This window comes from Apium graveolens, chromosome 9, assembly GCF_009905375.1.
Source record: "Apium graveolens cultivar Ventura chromosome 9, ASM990537v1, whole genome shotgun sequence".
In the NCBI taxonomy this organism is placed as follows: domain Eukaryota; kingdom Viridiplantae; phylum Streptophyta; class Magnoliopsida; order Apiales; family Apiaceae; genus Apium; species Apium graveolens.
In genome coordinates, this window is record NC_133655.1 from 58,839,743 (window position 1) to 58,853,333 (window position 13,591).

Consider the following 13,591-nt stretch of genomic DNA (forward strand, 5'->3'; position numbering starts at 1 on the left):
CGCTCAATCCATGGTATGGCTCTTGTCTCACCCTTCTCAATTAATCATTGTTTGAACAGTTTGAAGAGTATGTTGGATGAGAGGGCGGATGAGTACCCTAGTACCGTCCATTTCAATGAATTCCATCACTGAAGTATACTTCGTGTGAAGGACGTCGAGGTGATTAAGTCGACTTACTCCTGGCCCGACTGCTTAAGGGTTCGTAGAGCTAAGCCAAGTAAGAGGGCTTGTAACCTTTGTCACCAAAGGCTGTTTGTGTTCAAGGCGGCCCTTAATTCTGGGCTAAGGCTCCCCCTGCACCCCTTCATTCGGAGGCTTCTAGTCGAACTCAAGATCCATCCATGCCAGCTCTACCCTAGCGGATGGTCTTTCATCATTCTATTCATAGTGAAATACCATGACTTATGCATCCCTTTGAGTGTGATAATATTCCGTAGTATATTCATGATGAAGGTGTCTCCTATGACTCGGCCTGGTTGGGTAGTGATTCAACACCGAGCACACATTCCTCAAATGGTGAACACCAGTTCCCTCAATGACTCAAACCTTAATTGAAACAAGAAGTTTGTGGTCATTAAGTGGAAGGATGGAGACTGGGGGCATACTTCAGACGTGACTTTAGTAGTCCGGTTGATAGTTCCCACTTTATTCTCAACCTTTCTGATGTCGAGCTTCATGCCTGAGATCTTCTTATTGACGATGATGAGAGGACCCCTTATTGGGAGTTCTTGACAGAAGTCAAGCTTGTCGAGGTTGGCCTCAACTGCCTCTCTATAGAGGGTATTTATCCTTGTTTTCCCTTACTTTGTGCAAGTTTATTCTTACATAAGTTTCTTTTCTTATTATTTCAGCTGCTAAGGCTCTTGACGCCAAAGCCAAGCCGAGCGATGTTGTTACAGGCAGGATGGCCAGAGACGCGATCAAGAAGGCCAACCATATTCCTAAGGTCCATGCCTTCCTCGAGGCATCAGAATCTGGCCTTAAGAGGACCAAGGATTTTAACGGGAGGGCCAGGACCCCTTTCGATCCTGGATGGGGTATTTCTTCCAACGACTCCGTTCTCGACAACCTTGCTCTTGCTCTCGAGTGGTAAAAAAACTATATTACTCCTCCCGACCTCTTATTCGTCTCTTCCGGTGAGAAACTCCTCGAGGTTGAGATGCTGGGAGCTCAAGCCCTCTATCAGGCATGTTTTTCCTTGTGTAAATTTTTTCTTAAGTTCTCTTTTCCTTAGAACTTGGAAAATATTATATGGATCACTCCTTGGGGGCTCGACCCTTTATACTCAAACTCATATTTTCTTTGTCAGGCCAATGCTTATTTCCTGACGTCCTCTACTCAAGCTATCAAAATGAGAAGCGACTACCATGTATTACAGGCTTCCATGAAGCAGATGACTATCTCCTCAGGGGAGTGGAAGTCTAGGGTTCATCAGGTGGAGGGCAAGCTCGCCATCATGGAGAAGAAATATGCTAGGTCGGAGGAGAAGAGGAAGAAGGAATGGAAAGACCTCGAGGCTGCTTATCACAGTTCCACTAGGTTCACCACAGTGATGGACGAGCATGATGACGAGATGTGCCTTGTTAACCTCGAAATAGGTTGGAATAGGGGCATCAAGGACGCTCAAGGCATATGCTCGGATGTGGTCGATCCAAGCCTTCTATCTTGCCCTTGGGAGCTGCCTGTCATTGACCTATCTGGGCAAGCTTCCGGATCTGTGCCCTCAACTCCTCACATGAAACCCCAGTCGAGCTCCAGTCACTCGGGTTCCGGATAAAGCTCTAAAGGAAAAGCCCCCTCGGGTAGCCCCAAGTCCAGGGTAGCCCTTCGAGGGAAGATGAGGGAGCCGATTCCAGGGAGCAGTGATTCTTCTTCTGAGGAAGGCTCGTATAGTGAGGGGGAGGACTCTTCTGATGAGTGAATGATGTGGCCTTGCATGGCCTTGATTGCCATATGTGACTTTTATTTTCAGAACTTATTAATTTGAACCTTATTGGTCTGTAACCTATTGGTCCTTCGAGACTTTAACTTATGATCCTTCGGGATCTTTTATCTATGCACTACGTCTAATTTCATTTCATACTTGTCTTTTATTTTCTGTATTTGGTCCTTCGGGACTTGCATTCTTTAGATGCTCGTACTTAAATAAATTGGTAGACAAGATGATAGAAATAAACTTGCATAAATAGATAATATCTCTACGAAATGGGTTCAACCCTTACATAAGATGGTTTCATCGACCTTATTTATAAACTTAATACTAAGTACTAGGAACATGTAGTGAATGTCCTAAACATAATAAACCTTCAGGTTTGAAGCATGCCAAGTGCGAGGCACTTCATTACCATTCAGGGTCTCTAACTTGTAGGATCCTCGTCCTAGTGTATTCCTGACCTTATAAGGACCTTCCCATTTAGGGGTTAGCTTTCCTCTCTCCCCTACTCCCGATGCATCAATCTTCTTCAGAACCAAATCTTCCTGTTGAAAGAACCTTTTTTTAACCCGTCTATTGTAATAAAGGGAGGCTCTTCATTGATTCTCTTCATTGCGGGCATTGGCCTCATCCCTGACCTCGTCAATGAGATCGAGAGCGAGCCTCATGCCTTCTTCGTTTGTATCTGGCTCGTAAGCTTCGATCTTAGGGGATCCATGAGTGATTTCGAGGGGCACCACTGCCTCGGCTCCGTAAGCCAGCATAAACGAGGTAGCTTTAGTTGTCACTTTCCAGGTGGTACGATATGCCCACAATATGGGCATTAACTCATCCACACAAGTGTTTCTCGAGCGTTCAACCTTTTCTTAAGTCCATCAAGGATGATTCTTTAGCAACTTCCACTTGCCCGTTTGCCGGAGGATGTGCAACCGAGGTGAAGCGAAGTTCTATGCTGTTATCGTTGTAGTACTCTCTGAACTCTGCATTATCAAATTGTTTCCCATTATCCATGACAAGGATGCATGGGATTCTATATCAGCATATCACATTTTCCCAGAAGAATTGGGTAATTTTCTTGGTGGTTATCTTTACTAGTGCCTTAGCCTCAATCCACTTTGTAAAGTAGTCTATGGCTACCACAATGAACTTTCTCTGTCCTGATGCCATAGGAAATGGTCCAAGTATGTCCATTCCCCACATTGAAAAATGGATGGGTGTGCTGATTACCGTAAGCCTCTCTGGGGGCTGTCGTACTATCGGAGCATGCCTCTGGCATCTGTCGCATCTCTTCACATAAACCTTTGTATCGGCTAGAATAATTGGCCAGTACAACCCCAACCGAGTTATCTTGTGAGCGAGGGCCCTACCCCCCAAGTGTTGTCCATAAATCCCTTCATCGGCTTCTTTAAGTGCCTCCTCTGCTTCAAGAGGTCTTAAGCACTTTCAGTACGGAATAACAAATGACCTTTTGTAAAGAAGGACTCCAATCAACGAGAATCTTAACGCTCTAATTGACAGCTTGCGTGCCTCCTGGGCATCATCGGGGAGCCACCTAGTTTTTAAATGGGTCTTGATAGGGTCTATCCAACAGCTTGCCCAATTCCTATCCGCCTAAGGCAATTTCAAAACCAATGATAACCGGTGCTATCAGATTTATGACATGAATAGTAGGGGTCTTCAAGTCCTGGAATTAAATACTTCTCGGATAGTTCTCGATTTCAGATGAGGTGAACTGAGACAAGGCATCCGCCATAGTGTTCTCCTCTCTCGGAACATGTTCTGCATACTATTCATCAAACCGAGTCAGTATTCCCTTTACGACTCTTAGGTACTTGGCCATAGTATCATCCTTGGCCTCAAACTCCTCATCAACTTCAGCAACTACAAGCCTTGAGTCTCCGCAGACCTTCAGATTTTTGGACCTCACGGCTCTAGCCAAGCCTAAGCGAACTATCAATGCTTCATATTCTGCTTCATTGTTCGTAGTCGGGAAATCCAACTTCAAAGCATATTCAATCATAAACCCATCAGGGCTTTGCAAGACTAGGCCTGAACCACTAGATTTTGTTTTGGACGCTTCGTCAAAATAGAGAACCCAATATTCCTTCAAGGTTATTTCTTCATCCTTCTCCTTCTCCCCTCCTTCTAGGGTTACTATCTCTTGCCCCCGACTTCTTGGTTGTTAATGGTGCAGTCGACCACGAAGTCTGCTATGGCCTGAGCCTTGATAGCCATTCAAGGCTTGTATTTGATATCAAATTATCCTAACTCAATCACCCACTTGATGAGCCTTCCACTGGCCTTCGGGCTATGAAGAATGTTCCTCAAAGGTTGTCCGTCAGGACTTCGATCTTGTGAGCCTGGAAGTATGGTCTCAACTTCCTCGAGGCTGTGATGAGAGCAAGCCCCAACTTCTCCGTGGTGGAGTAATTCAACTCTGCTTCATGGAGCACCTTGCTTACATAGTATATAGGCTTCTGGAGCTTTTGCTCTTCCTTCACGAAGACTGCACTCACGGCTTGTTCAGATACTGCGAGGTATAAATAAAAAGTGTCCTCCGGACTTGGTTTAGCCAACAACGGGGCTTCAGTCATGTACTTCTTTAGTTGTTCAAAGGCCTCTTGGCTCTCAGCTATCCATTCAAAGTCCTTCACCTTCTTAAGGGTTTTGAAAAAGGGCAGACATTTATCTCCAGACTTGGAGATGAACCTCCCTAAAGCTGCAATTCTTCATGTCAGCTTCTGAACATTCTTGATGGAGTGTGGTGGCTCCATTTCTAGGATGGCTTTGATCTTGTCGGGGTTGGCCTCTATCCCCCTCTTAGAGACCATGTGACGCAAAAAATTTCCAGAACCAATGCCAAAAGCACACTTGGCTGGGTTTAACATCATCTTGTGGTGCCTTTGCACTTCAAATTCCTCTCTGAGGTGACTAATATGATCGGCCTTGCTTAGGCTTTTGACTAACATGTCATTGACATAGACCTCCATGGTCTTCCCAATTAGATGGGCAAATATCTTGTTCACTAGTCTTTGGTAAGTAGCTCCTGCATTCTTAAATCCAAAAGCCATAACATGATAACAAAATACACCAAAGTCAGTTATGAAGGATACCTTAGGGGTTTCATCCTTATGCAATTTAATCTAATTGTAACCACTGAAGCCATCCAAGAAGCTTAGCATCTCATCTCCAGCAGTGACATCGATCAGGGTATCAATTCTTGGTAGGGGTAGCAGTCCTTGGGACAAACATCATTCAAGTCAGTGAAGTCAATGCACATCCTTCACTTTCCATTGGCCTTCTTAACCATCACGGGGTTGGCCAACCATTCAGGGAGTTGCACTTCCTCAATAAATCCAGCTTTTAAAAGCTTATCGACCTGGTCTAAAAGAATTGGGACCAAGTCCTCGGCTAGCTTCCCTCGCAGTTCGTCATTTTCTCGGACATCCATGTCTTCTATGGGGAGGACCTTCCCCCCTGTTCCATCGGGCCTAAGTGCTGCAACATAGCAACTGCGGGCCATCTTCTGATCTGCCCTTGCTTCTCCAATACCATTTCTAGTTGGGAATTTCAGTACCACGTGGTAGGTTGAGGGCACAGCCTTATAAGCATGGATTCCTATTCTACCCATTATAACATTGTAAGTAGAGGCTGCCTTGACAACCTGAAAGTTCAACATCTGCATAGCCTCCCTGGGCTCTTCCCCGATAGTTATGGGAAGTTGTATTGCTCTTTCGACTTTACATTCCACATGGTTAAACCCGTAGATGGGTGCATCAGACGGAGTTAGCTGAGAATCATTTAGCCCATCCTTATGAATGTGTCATGGAACAGAATATCCATGGAAGCTCCATTGTCCACTAGGACCCTCATAATAGGACAATTTCCAATTATCGAAGTGATAACCAGATTATCATCTTGAGGAAATTTCAAACCTTCAAGGTCTGGGTCACCAAATTCAAGCGTCATCTCTGACTTAGAACACTTAGATGGCTCTCCAACTATGCTCATCACTTCTCTTGCATAAGCTTTTCGGGAGTTCCTTGTAGTATCAGCTGCTGTAGGTCCTCCTGAGATCATATTGATCACTGGCCCTTGGGGATGTGGGTTGCGATCTCTGTCTTTACTCCTTCGATCGTCATCTCTTCGATCATTATCTCTCTTTTGGCCTCCGACCTCTTCACCCTAGGTAAAACGTCCAAATTTCCCTGTCAGATCAGATACTCAATCTCATCCTTGAGTTGCCTACAATCGTCAGTATCATGATCGACATCTTTTTGAAACCTGCAGTACTGACTCTTGTCTCTTTTTTCGGGGTCTCCCCTTAGTGGCTTCGACCATTTAAAGCCCTCATCCTTTTCAATTTCCATAAGGATTTGGCTCCTTGGGGCTTTTAACCTCGCATACTCAGCAAACCTTGGCTACTGATTCTTCTTAGAAGAGGAGGAGTCAAAGTTTTTACCAATTCATGGATACTTTTCCTTAGCGTTGTAATCCTGATCCATCTTCGTTTTCTTTTTTCCAGTAGGTTCATTGTTCACAGCTGTCTTCTTCATACTCTCCTCCACCTTGATATACTTTCCGGCTCTATCTTGGAGCTAGAGCATACATTCGGGAGGGCGCTTAGCCAGGGACATCTTAAAGAACTCATCTCTAGTCCCTTGTTGTAGAGCTATCATAGCTACCTTATCATCAAGATTAGGGACCTTCAAAGCCTCCTTCATAAATCGATTCAGATACTCTCTAAGGGACTCATTTGCTCCTTGGATTATGCCCATGAGAGAAGCTGAACTCTTCTTGTGCACTCTGCCACTTGTGAACTACTTGATAAAAGCTTGACTTAAGTCCTTAAAGGATCCAATATATTTTGGGGGTAGACGGCTGTACCACCTTTGAGCCATGCCCGATGGGGTTTGAGGGAAGGCCCGACACTTAATAGCGTCATTTATGGGCTATAGCAACAGGGCGTTAGAGAACGTCCTAACATGATTAGCAGGGTCACCATTCCCATCATATGCTTTGATAGTGGGCATTTTGAACTTTCTTAAGATGTGAGCATTCATTATCTCATCAGTGAATGGTGGGTTTGGATCATCAGGATCTCCTAGGGGCATAAGATCACTTGGATCAACCCTTGGGGCAACTGCCCTTCTTTGTATTGGACCATCCAGGTCTATGATTGGAGGAGGATTTCTCCGCCTTGGAGCGAGTGGGGGTCTTGGGGCCAGATGTGTCTCCAGGTCTCGCTTCAGCCTTTGGATCTCAGCTTCATGAGCTCTGATCCTCTCTCAAACATCTTAGGGATTCATCCCTTGAGTGCTCCTGGAGCGTTGTTCAGTGTCAGCCATCGGCTCTTTGCCAGCTTGCCTCCTTCTTGGAGCAATATCATCATCCGATGACTTAGAGTCTCTTTCAGTATAAGGTCCAAAGAATTCTTGATCCTCCGGAATAGGAGCCAAGCAACGTATGTATTGGGGCATCTGCCCTTGTGCTTCACTCCTATTAGAGTGCCCACTCCCTCCAACTTCGGGGTATAGAGGCATCCCATAAGGGGGGTTGGTAGTCACAATCGTTGAGTACTCATACCCAACGAGTTAAGAGTTCAGAGGTGCATGTAGCTGCTTAAATTTGGGATTCGTCCCTTGAGGAGCCGGGGGATTCGTCCCTTGTGGCTGAGCCTCAGTTGCCCCTACCAGGGTTCCTTCTTGGGTGGAGGCAAAAGTTGAGTGCGGTGGTATGTCCACCACTGATGCGATTATTCGCGATGGGACAGGAGTGTCTGTGCCACTAGTGTTTCTCCTCCGTGTGTTCACCATGGTTGTTGTATGCTTCCCACAGACGGTGCCAAATGTTGTGGAATAAAAACCTGAGTACTTTAGTATTTAATGCTAGGGTTCGTGAGTTCGAGCTTTAATGGCTGCTATTGCGTTCGGGACTATCGGTCCTTGCAAGATGCCTACGTATCTCTATGTTGTAGAGAATCAAGCCAAAAATGTAGTTCTAGGTTGAGGGGTACAGCCCTTTATATAGAGTTGAGTCTAGGGTTAGATTTCTGTTGGGAGACTTGGTGGACAAGTCTCCAACTTAGATGGTGATTAGGAGTCCTATTGAGGAAGGAGTTCCAGAACCTTCTGTATAGGACTTTGAGTCCGTGTAGGACTTTGAGTCTGTTTAGAACACATGTCTCTGCTCTTCCAGCCGTATTGGGCCTAGTCCATGATCAGCTCGTGTTCGTGGACTTGGACAACCTCCGCTGGTAGGCCTTGACTGTTTGGGCTATCATGGGCCTATTACGAAGCTTCGGACCAGACAGGCCTGCTATGAAGCTTGAACCAGAAAGGTCTGTGTTGGACTTTTGGGACAAGAAGCCCAAGTGTAACTAATGCGACATTTAATGTGTCTTTAGGATACATTTCTATCCATATCACCTGTGTAATGTAATGTCTTAGAGAATTAGAAGTTGTAGGTTGTTCTAAGTCATGTTGACTACAAGAATGATATGTAAAATAGGTTGGCTAATTGTATATATTAGATTCCTTGTAATTTTACATAAGTGAAATTGAGTCAACTGTAACGGGAATACTTTCAAAGGATGTTCTCCACAAGACTTCGACGGATGACCCAAGTCACATTCGACGGATAATCCAATAGAGTCTCGACGGATGATTCAATAGAGTTTCGATGGATGATCCAACAGAGTCTCGATGGATGTCAAATTAAAATAAGAGTTGATAGTGACTTAATAGTCACATGGGTTGATTATACACAAAAGGAAACTGGCAGCCTGTAATCAGGATTATGAAGATCAAGAAGCATTTCCATTTCCATGCTAACTTGAAGAAATACAAAGATGCTGGATGGAGAAATGAAGAAGCATGTGATTAGACTAGAATAGTTTTTGTTTTATTAGTTTGTCTTTTTAACATGTAACTTGGTGAAATATAAACCAAGAGTAACAAGTAGAAAAATACCGATCGAAAGAACTGAGAAATATAAAAAGCACAATCTGTTAAGAATTTATAAGTTCTCTTTGTTGAAAACTTACTTGTAAGCATTTGTGTGTATTTTTGCATCACATAGATCTTCTACATTTATGTATATCTCTGGTGGAAACAACAATCCACCAGAAAGTTTTTAAACATCCTTGTTTACTTAGTTTGTGTTTTGAATACTTGAATATTTCTAATCCGCACTTAGCTTATTCATACACAATTATATTATATTTGTAAGAAGTTTAAAAAAGTTTCAAAAGAAACCAAGAATTACATTCAACCCCCCTTCTGCAATTCTACTTGTTAGATTGTTTGGGAATAACATAGTTGAGTCTGTTTTTATTGACCTTCCAGTATCTTGGCCACATAGTTTTCAACTTTAGATAGTCTGTCACTGAGGGAATCAACCTTTCTTGCCCAATCACTTTCCTTCCTCAACTTGAGCTGTACTTCCCTCATAGTTGCTTCTGGAAGTTTGTCCTCAATCTTCTCATTCAACTCTTTCTTAACTGCATCAACTATATTCTTCATGTCATCCACATCTTGATTCTGTTTGAGATGTTGAATTTTGTGCAGTTGGAGAGACTCAATATGGGCTTCTAGTAGAGCTTTGGTGCATGCATTTGTAGAGGCCTGAATGGCTGACTGAGTTTGGTTGATTAATTTGAACATAGTGGAAGTGAAGTGATGATAGCTGCATTCCTTACTGATCATCCATCCTGGAGTTTGTGTAAAAGAACTAGGGCCTTCATCTCCCCGTAAGTTGGTGCCAGCTTCATCATCCAAATCATCTTCAAACTCAGAATCAGTATGTGATCCCAAATTTGAGTCCATATCATCAGTTGTAGGAGGTAAAGAGGACAAATCATCTTTATCCCTTTATATTGATGTTATTGTGTGTGACGGCCTCAACCCCGGGGTCAGGAGTTGATGTCACGAACAACCACAAACCACAATATAACATAACCAAACTTATTATTATTACAACATAAACACGACCCCCTTACCAAGATCTTTTCCAGGTTTAAGTATGACTTTAGCTACATAACTATTACAAGCCTAACTTATTTAAACAAGCCTGACACAACTAACTTATTACAGCAACCCAACAGACCCCATCTAGTTTGACACAACTACCTCAGAGGAACCTGGTACGGAAGGAACTGAAACTCTGCCTTGGCCACGACGTAAAGGTCTTATAGCCATCTGTGATATATATATATATATATACAAAACATTTTGTAAGGGTGAGTAATCAATTGCCTAGCAGTACCAATATATTAATCATAAGTAAAATAGTTTATGATAAACAGTTATAGGAACATATATCATAACTCGTTTAGAAAAACAAGTAAAACATATATAAACTGGATATCAACAACTAGCATGCTCTGTAATACATAACATTAGTTGTGTGTTGTGTCAATACCAGAGTTAAATTATAGCATGCTATTTTCATTTTCAAATACACCGTTCCTTTACAAGAACAACAAAACCATCTGTTCCATTACGGGAACCACACAACCAAAAATCATATATGTATTGGACGTTATCTAGTGATGGCTGATCAGGCCATCACATAATTTTATCTAGGATAGCTGATCGGCCTATCACACAATTCGTCTAGGATAAATGATCAGGCTTTCACATAATTCGTCTATTCCGGAACCACAGAGGCTAGCTAGGTATCTGTAAGTTACGCTGGACTAAGCGGTTTAAATAGGGCGCGCAATCGACTTAGCCACTTACGACCACAATATCCAATATCTGATTCGTTTTATCCAGTTTTCAAAATCCCTTATACCTATCACTTTTCAGTACTTTTTTATCACAACACACTTCAAAACCTTTCCAATTTTATTCACAGTTTAGAGATAGGAATTTTCAGAAGTTACCTTCCCCAAAATATAATTTAAACAAAACATTTTTAAACACAGGGGATACGTAACTTAAAATGTTATGTTCCAATATGAAATTCAAATCAACAGTATTCATATATTACTAAACCATAAAGACATGGTCAGGTGTACTTGCCTTGCTACGCTTTACAACCGAATGCTAGCCTAACTTTAGACCGACTTCAACTCTCGAGGCTTTTGACTGGAACCTACAGAACCGAAATACCCTATGTTAGACGACCAGTTATGCTTGACATATCCTCTCTATCAATTCTATCCGAGAGATATCAAGTCTAGACTCGTATTTATAAGTATTAATATAATAACATAACAACTAGGGTTCACGTACTCAAAATTGGGTTCGATAATCATTTTCAGAAAATACATATACCCGTGATTTCAAAAAATAAGGTTGTCAAATATTTTACAAAATATTTTATCAGGACATGCAAGTAAGTTTCGTAAAATATTTATAATTACATAAGTATGTACGTTCGATTGGTATTCCTGATAATATACAGAATACGTTCCCGTATTTTTGAAATTAATTTTTCAAAAATCGGGCAACATCTCCACTATTTGTCGGACCACCTATCGAAACATAATCGACGCAACAATCACGATTAATCCAAATGCACAACCCGATCACCGGAACAAATTTTAATAATAAATATCTATTTTTCCTTTTGAAAATAATTTTATGAACTAAATTTATTTATTTATAATTTTAGGAGTCAGAATAAATCATCACCGTCCACCGTCGACTCACCGAGGATCATTGTTGACGGCGGAAAAATTCGCGGGTGCCCGATTAATTCGGGATTTGGACACGCATTCCACCGATTATCTTTAATAATTTCCCGCATAAAATTTATTTATTTCACGAAGTTACTCAGAAATTTGTCTGCAGAAAATATTTAAAACCGAATCAGAATTACGGAACCAACAGCACAGCAACCAAGCAGCAAAAATAGCAGGAGCAACACCCGCCACACACAACACACAGAACACGCGCACCCACTCACACACAACACACACAAAACACATAATAATAACCATATATATATATACTAATACATATATACATACACAAATAAATAGGAATCCAGGCCGGGGTAATCACCAGGAACAAGCCGGAAAACGAGGCAGCGATCGAAAAATGCGGCAGCAGAGCAACCGGAGAAGCAGGGGAAAGAAAACGGGAAAGAGAGGAGGGAGATATTGTGTGTGTATGTGAGAGAGAGAGCGAGAGATATATATATATATATATAGAGAGAGAGAGAGAGAGAGAGAGAGAGAGAGAAGAGAGGAGAGTGGCGAGAGAATGAGAGATGAGTTTGTGTCTGTGTTTTGTTTGTTTATTTTTTTTATCAACACATAGCACACACAGGTACTAAACTTCTGCCACGTATGTACAATTTATTAGAAATTGAACACGTATTACTGAGGATCAGTATGAACTTTCTGTGGCCCGGTTCTATCCCACAATTTGCATTTAAACGAATAGACGCGCGGGTAAGTAAAACCAAAAAATTACCAAATAAATGTTAAATTTCTCGGAATAAATAAAACTTAATAAAATACACTTTTCATAATTTTTAAAGCATTTTTGTGTCACGCATCAGACCCACATTTTATGATTTAACGAACAAACGTGCAGATAAATATAATCCAAAAAAATTCTAAAATAATTTTAAAAATCTCGAAATATTCAAAACTTAAGAAAATATGAATTTCATGATTTTAAAAATTTATGGAATTTAATACTGAATTTACACTTTAATACAATCAAAAAATCATTTAGGGATAAATAATTGATGAAATATTGTTTTCTAAATTTTTTAAATTCCCATAAATAATTATTGAAATTATAAAGTCATAAAAATAATTTTGGAGATAATCCAAATATTTATGAAAATAAATCCTCAATAAAATCACTTTTAAAAGTAAAAACAAAATAACACGACTCATCAATTAATAATACAATTAATTCTCGAACACCACTGAGTCACACACAACTAATATTAAATACAACGTATAACTAACTGAACCAGAATATATTTTATTTATTTAATTATTCAATAATTACACTTTTAATAATTCAAAAGTATGAGTCGTTATAACCTCCCCCCCCCTAAAAAAAATTCTGCCCTCTGAATCTTAACTAATTGAATAAGTGAAGATATTTGTCAAGCATATCTGACTCTAACTCCCAAATGGACTCTTCCACTCAAGGATTTCTCCAAATTACTTTTACTATAGAAATAGACTTCTTCCTAAGGACTCGCTCTTTACGGTCTACAATCTGTATTGGTCGTTCCACGTAGGACAAATCTGGTAGAAGCTCGATTGGCTCATGTTCAATGACTTGGTTCGAATCAGGGATATATCGCTTCAACATAGATACATGGAATACGTTATGGATATGTTGCAGCTGCGGCGGTAGTGCCAACTCATAGGAGACTTTACCTACTTTTCTCAATACCTCAAACGAACCGATATACCTAGGACTCAGCTTGCCTTTCTGTCCAAATCTAACCAATCCTTTCCAAGGTGACACTTTCAACAATACTAATGATCCTATTTCTATATCCATATCCTTTTGATGCAAGTCCACATTTTTTCTTTGTCTATCCTGAGCTGCTTTTAATATTTTCCGAATCAATACCACTACGTCCTTGGTTTGATGAACTAACTCAGGACCTAATAACCTCTTTTCCCCTACTTAATCCCAATAAAGTGGGGATCTAAATTTGCGTCCATACAAG

General features: G+C 41.2%; 1 protein-coding gene across 1 annotated transcript; it reads right to left on the bottom strand.

Moving 5' to 3' along the window:
* Nucleotides 1-2,289: 2,289 nt before the first annotated feature.
* Nucleotides 2,290-2,757, bottom strand: LOC141685266 (uncharacterized). The gene is made up of 2 exons (XM_074490379.1): nucleotides 2,572-2,757; nucleotides 2,290-2,478 (listed from the first exon to the last, which is right to left on the bottom strand). The coding sequence occupies exons 1-2, from the start codon at nucleotides 2,755-2,757 to the stop codon at nucleotides 2,290-2,292; spliced, it is 375 nt and encodes a 124-aa protein (XP_074346480.1).
* Nucleotides 2,758-13,591: the final 10,834 nt, after the last annotated feature.

Coding starts and splice junctions, on each gene's coding strand:
- LOC141685266 (XM_074490379.1), bottom strand. CDS start 2,757: ATGCCCATATTGTGGGCATATCGTACCACCTGGAAAGTGACAACTAAA. Junction 2,479..2,571: donor CTCTCGATCTCATTGACGAG/GTCAGGGATGAG, acceptor TTCTTTCAACAG/GAAGATTTGGTTCTGAAGAA.